The sequence below is a fragment of the Diachasma alloeum genome, unplaced genomic scaffold (assembly GCF_001412515.2).
Source record: "Diachasma alloeum isolate Michigan unplaced genomic scaffold, Dall2.0 Dall_scaffold_00670, whole genome shotgun sequence".
In the NCBI taxonomy this organism is placed as follows: Eukaryota; Metazoa; Arthropoda; class Insecta; order Hymenoptera; family Braconidae; genus Diachasma; species Diachasma alloeum.
In genome coordinates, this window is record NW_021680802.1 from 49,313 (window position 1) to 54,887 (window position 5,575).

General features: G+C 48.3%; 2 protein-coding genes across 2 annotated transcripts; both read right to left on the bottom strand.

Moving 5' to 3' along the window:
• Nucleotides 1-1,099: 1,099 nt before the first annotated feature.
• On the bottom strand, nucleotides 1,100-1,906 carry LOC107044057. The gene is made up of 2 exons (XM_015265803.1): nucleotides 1,588-1,906; nucleotides 1,100-1,512 (listed from the first exon to the last, which is right to left on the bottom strand). Exons 1-2 carry the CDS (start codon nucleotides 1,904-1,906, stop codon nucleotides 1,100-1,102), a joined length of 732 nt encoding a protein of 243 aa, XP_015121289.1.
• A 616-nt stretch (nucleotides 1,907-2,522) lies between these two features.
• On the bottom strand, nucleotides 2,523-4,834 carry LOC107044059. Its single transcript, XM_015265804.1, has 2 exons — nucleotides 4,418-4,834; nucleotides 2,523-3,779 (listed from the first exon to the last, which is right to left on the bottom strand). The coding sequence occupies exons 1-2, from the start codon at nucleotides 4,832-4,834 to the stop codon at nucleotides 2,523-2,525; spliced, it is 1,674 nt and encodes a 557-aa protein (XP_015121290.1).
• Nucleotides 4,835-5,575: the final 741 nt, after the last annotated feature.

The following is a 5,575-nucleotide window of genomic DNA, read 5'->3' on the forward strand; positions in this document are numbered from 1 at the left end:
ATTGGTTTCGATCGACTGATTAATGTATTGCTCAGACTCAATCTGCTCTTTAGTTATGTTCGCATTGTTTTCAATATGTTTGAAGGCTACTGTCAAAGAATCACGAACTCTTTGTCGCATGATCTTCATGGCCACATATAGTAAGTGATGTGGAGTGACCCCACGACGATCGGCGCGTCTCACCTCACTTGTGGCCATCATAAATTTTTTTTATTGTTATGGCCATCATAAATGATGTAACATGCAATCCTTCTTTGAATACTCGAAAATGTCCGAGATAAATTGCTGGAAAAGACAATTCTTCAGCATGTTCATCGAAAAGCAAACTATGAGGAACATTTTTTTCACCTGGTGCTATTCCTAAGTATTTATCCTCATTCCACATTAACGTATGCTGCTGCCTAGTAAGACAGTCTTCAGTGGGTATTTCTTCACTGACTTCATCAATTGGAATCGGATTCTCCGCAGTTTGATTGAAGAAAGCATCATCTATTTTGATACCGTAGAATTTATACAATGGTGTGTCACATAAATACTGCAGCCAAATTTTGATATTTGCTTTGTTAACAAGACCAACCAAATAACTTGATTTATGTATCAATTTTCGTTTGATGTGTATGTTAATACAATCATCATCACTAACTTCCCTTGGAAGCATATTAACCATTAAATTCACGTGCACAGGGACATTGATTACTTGCCCAAGAATGCCGTACTGACCAGTCGTACGTCGCAGTCTTCTGATTTGCATAAACGGGATTCTTGGAGAAATTAGTCTCTCTGATAGCAAATCCAAATCCGGCAAATGCGCAGGTTTCTCCAGGTATTTAAATCCATTTGACGTTGAATATGTGGGAACACGATTTCGATTCAATGAAGCAAAGCAAGAGATAAGATAAGATAAGATATATGTTTATTGTTTAGGAATTTAAACAAAAGTTATACAGAGTGAAACATAGGAGGAGCAGTAATTACTGAGAATGGACAATAGAGAATAGATAGAGCAGTAATCAGAGAAAAAAAACAAGATGAACATTGCGATCTGAACGGTACAGATTAAAAAGAGACCGAAAACATAGGAAAGTTCAGGATGAGCCGTTCAGCCGTGCTGCTCATTGTCGAGGAGCCAGCGCTTCAAGTGCCCCTTGAAGGACGTGGGTGACGTGAGTTCTCGGATGTTGACAGGGATGCTATTCCAGGTCTCCGGACCAGCAACAGCCAGTGCTGCTTTATAGGTGTCGGTGCGATAGTTGGGCACAACCAGGGCGAGCTGTGCCAGTGCCTGTCGTCGAGGTCTGGTAGACGTGTAGACAGCAAAGAGGTCAGCAAGATACTGCGGGGTACCAGTGCTCTGTACCTGATACATTACGGAGGCTATGACTACCGTTCTGTACCCAGAGATAGAGAGCCAGCCCAGACTCCGCCGAGCTTCCGAAATCGGCGCATCTCGGGGAAGACCTGTCACAAACCTCACAGCTCTATTGATCATGCGCTGGAGTTGCAGGTCCCGTACTGAGTCCACACCTTACAGAACTGCAAGACAGTAAAAAATGTGGGGAAAAATAAGGGCATTCGCCAGCATCTTACGCAGTGGAGCATCAGTGTAATCACGCAGACTGTAGAGTTGGTAGAGAGCAGTGTTGATCTTGGAGTCCACACGTTGTATGTGGGAAGCAAAGGTCAACTTACTGTCGATGAAAACTCCCAAATTCCTGACACTGCTTACTATCTCAATGGCAGAACCTTGACAACCAAGCTGCGGCAGGGCAGGTACGTCAATAGCATTGATGTAGCGCCTTGCACCCATGATGATGGCCTTGGTTTTATTTACGTTGAGCTGGAGTAGATTAGCCGCAGCCCAGCGTTGAATCCGGGAGATGTCAGCATTAAGACGTTGAATACACATGTCTAGTTCCGATGGTTCACAGCTCAAGTAAATTTGGAGATCATCCGCATAAAGGAGGTGCTGCGCCTCATGAATGGAGTCGCCANTACTCCTGCATTGGTATTGCAGAAAGCAGAGAGTCCATTCTCGTCTTTCACCGCTTGGGAGCGGCCGACAAGGTCAGATCGAAACCAAGCGACAGCATCAGCCGAGAGTCCCAGAGTGCCTAATTTGGCCAGGAGTATCGGATGAGAGATAGTGTCGAACGCTTTTGAGAAGTCAAAGAGTACCAAGACAGTTATTTTCCGCTCTTCTACGCCACGTCTCACGTCATTCATGAGCCTAAGCAGGGCTGTCTGTGTGCTGTGGCCGGATCTGAATCCACATTGGCGAGGACTCAACAAGTCGTGCGTTTGGAGATGTAGAGACAGTTGCTTGAAGGCCAGACGCTCGAGAACTTTCGCAAGGAAGGGCAGGAGAGCAATAGGACGATAGTCTGTCGGTGACTTAGGAGAACTCACTTTGCACACAGGGACAATGATGGCCCGCTTCCAAGCTGCGGGGAAGACACTATTTAGCAACGAACGATTGAAGAGAGAGGTGAGACTCTCAACCAGGGCTGGTAGGGTGTTTAAAATCATCTTCTCGAAATGCAGTCTGCGCCGACTGCATCGGATTTGATGGATGAGATAGCAGTCTTGATGTCAAGCCAGCTCACCTGCGAGAAGGGGAACAATGCATCAGTGAAGACAGTTCTTGATGGCGGCAGCAGCGGATCCTCAGAAGATACAATTGAAACCGCAGAATAATGGGCGTTGAGATCGTCAGTTGAGATGGTGAGGCTTTTGGACGAACCAGCTATCAGCGCAAGGCTGCGTAGCTCTCTCCACAGTGATGCGCCCGTGAGTCCAGATAAGCGAGTGTGGTAGTACTTGACGCGAGCCTTCAAGAGCAGGGATTGATGCAGACTTCTAGCCAGACGGAAATCAACCAGCCTCTCCTGAGAGCGATTCCGCTTGAATCGTCTGTAGAGATGTTGCACATGCTTATCAGACAGCCTGAGGTCATCAGAGAGCCAGGGGGCAGTCTTGATGGCATTCACCTTCACCTGACGCAGAGGGGCATGGGCTTCGACTAGTGCCAGGAAGACATTAGTGAAGGTCGCGGCAAGATCATCGGTGCCGAAGTCGGAGGCGAGGGCACTCTGGAGCGTGCTCTCAAAGTCCCCAACGACATCAACCCATTGAAGAGCTGATAACTGGCGGGTAGAGATAGTGGTGGCCCGTGGTTTGCACCCATTGATTGATATGGAGGCAGAGATGAGGTGATGCCCAGCAGCCATAGGAACTTCCGAGGTAAACCAGCCAGTGATAGAGTCACACTCATCCGTAAGACAAAGATCCAGCCATGTTGAAGACGTGAGAGTAGTGTGGGTTATACCGTTGTCAACCAGTTTCAGGGAGAGATCACTCATTAGAGTTCGAATATATACAGCATCAGCACGCTCAGACAATTGATCAGCATTGAAGTCACCCATGATGATCTTATGGGAGTAGCCATCCAAGAAGGTAGACAAGAGCCCCGTGAAGTTGACAGGAACATGAAAAGGGGAGTGTGGTGGCCTGTAGATAGCAGCAACAAAGATCGGAGAGGAGTTTGGCACCAAAACCTCACAGAAGAGATACTCAACATGTCCGGGGGGCTCTGTCCAGACGGAGGTAGAGAAGGAGATGACCGAGGCATTTACGGAGGCATGGTAGTAGATGGCAACACCGCCACCATTCACGTTACGATCATATCTCAGGAGACTGTAGTTGGGAATATTCAGTACAGAGCTCGGAATAGAGGGTGACAGCCAAGATTCAGTGATGACAATGATGTGGTAAGTTAAAGGCTGAGAGTGGAGGAAACTTTTGATGGTATCCAGACGACAGCGAAGGGAATTGACATTGAGGCAGTAGGCGTGGAATTGGTCGACAGGGGAGGATCTCAGGAGGGGGTTGGAGGAGGTGTCAGGAATCGGGAGGGTCGCGGAGATCACGGGGTCAAGGAGAGGGGCCGGTCGTTGTCGCTGAAGGAATGTTGCTGGGGTGGGGTCAAGGGGTCAGGAGCTAGGAATGGAATGGAGACTGGTGATTCTGTCGATGTCAGCATGGGAGTTGATGATATACACCAAATCACCCTCTTTGAACTTTGCAAAGACAACCTCATTCCTTACCCAAATGTATCTGAAACCAGAGCGCTTGAGAACTGCTCTGGCCATGCCCAAGAGTCGATAGACCTTCGAAGGGATCAGCTCGGCGATGTTGACTTGGAAATCCTCACCAGTCGCACTGACGGGGGTAGACAAGGCAGTAAGGGTGGCGTGATCAACATTCGAGAACGAAACTTTCCCTCTCGCCCTCTTGGCGTCGATGATGTTGCGTAGTAAGCCTGGGGATGTGAGTTTAACGCCAATGGACACCCGTGAGCGAGTCACAGTCGNTGTGAGTTTAATGCCAATGGACACCCGTGAGCGAGTCACAGTCGCACCTGTGCCACTGGTAGAAAGGCTGCGTCAGCACGATTCCCTGATTTCCTCAAGAACCGCACGTTGGAAACAGCGGTGGGGTCAAGATCCTGTTTGACAGTATGAAGTACAGCCAAAGCCAAAGGAAGAGGATCAGTGAGAGCCTCACTCTCCGGGAAGCCAGCAACAACGCGTTGCATTGTATTGGTATCAAGTGGCGGTAGTGGTGCCACTGGTGCCAGAGGGAGGGGAGCATTGGACTTCTCAACAAGCTCAGCAACGGTTTGTTTCAAACTTTGAATTTCCTCAGTGTGCCCAGCCACAGTAGATTCAACATCATCCACACGCTTAACGAGAGGAGGCAATAGGTCCAAAGCTGATAGCTTGGCCTTAACATCAGCGAACTCGGCACAGACAGAGTCGAACTTACCAGGAAGCATGTCAAGGTGTTCAGTGCGCTTGTTGATCGACGCCAAAGTCTCCAAAATACTGGCGATGGCCGGATCAATCTGGGCAGCTGCTGCATTTTGAACGGTGGCAGGGGGGAGAGTGTGTGGTTGCCGCGATGACGGGCTAGCTGTGCGAGGGCTTATCACCCCAGATCTGGAGGATGTGGAGCTGGTGGAGCTAGCTGAGTGGTTGCGGGTCCGTATGAGAGGGAGAAGAGATGTTAAACCCCTGCTGGAGTAGCATGGTTGGCACATGCGAATTTTAGACCCGTTCTCATTCGTGAAATACTGGATTTTCATGCAAAGAGGATGAAAGTGAAAGTGAGAGTGGCAAGCTTTAAAATCTGACACGTCCACCCCCGAAAATTCTGCTTGCAGTAGTCGATGATGTGACCCAAGTACAGTTTTTAAGTCAGATTGAAACCACAGACGGTCACAAATGTTACACACACGCCCGAATGGATTATTTGATTATTGTTTTTGGAATTCCTTCCGTACGCGTTCATGGGCTGCAAAATTACTGGACGGCACAGTTCTCTCCATCATCAGTGAGGCACTTCTATTGTTTGAATTCACTTCAACATTTTGTTGTGACTGAGTCGGTATTAGAGGGTCTCGTAATACTTCTGGCGGATGGACAGTCTCGGTTGTGCAGAGTCTCGTGACAAGTCACCCGCACGTGCTGCATTCAGCAATGCTTTTTTTCGCGCCCCATACTCTCTGGACGTTTCA

Excerpts from the sequence above, each read along its gene's own strand:
- LOC107044057 (XM_015265803.1), bottom strand. The coding sequence starts at position 1,906 with ATGTGTATTCAACGTCTTAATGCTGACATCTCCCGGATTCAACGCTGG. Across the intron at positions 1,513-1,587 it reads TTACACTGATGCTCCACTGC|TACGGGACCTGCAACTCCAG; the intron begins GTAAGATGCTGG and ends GTGTGGACTCAG.
- LOC107044059 (XM_015265804.1), bottom strand. The coding sequence starts at position 4,834 with ATGCTTCCTGGTAAGTTCGACTCTGTCTGTGCCGAGTTCGCTGATGTT. Across the intron at positions 3,780-4,417 it reads CCTTTCTACCAGTGGCACAG|CCTTTAACTTACCACATCAT; the intron begins GTGCGACTGTGA and ends CTCCACTCTCAG.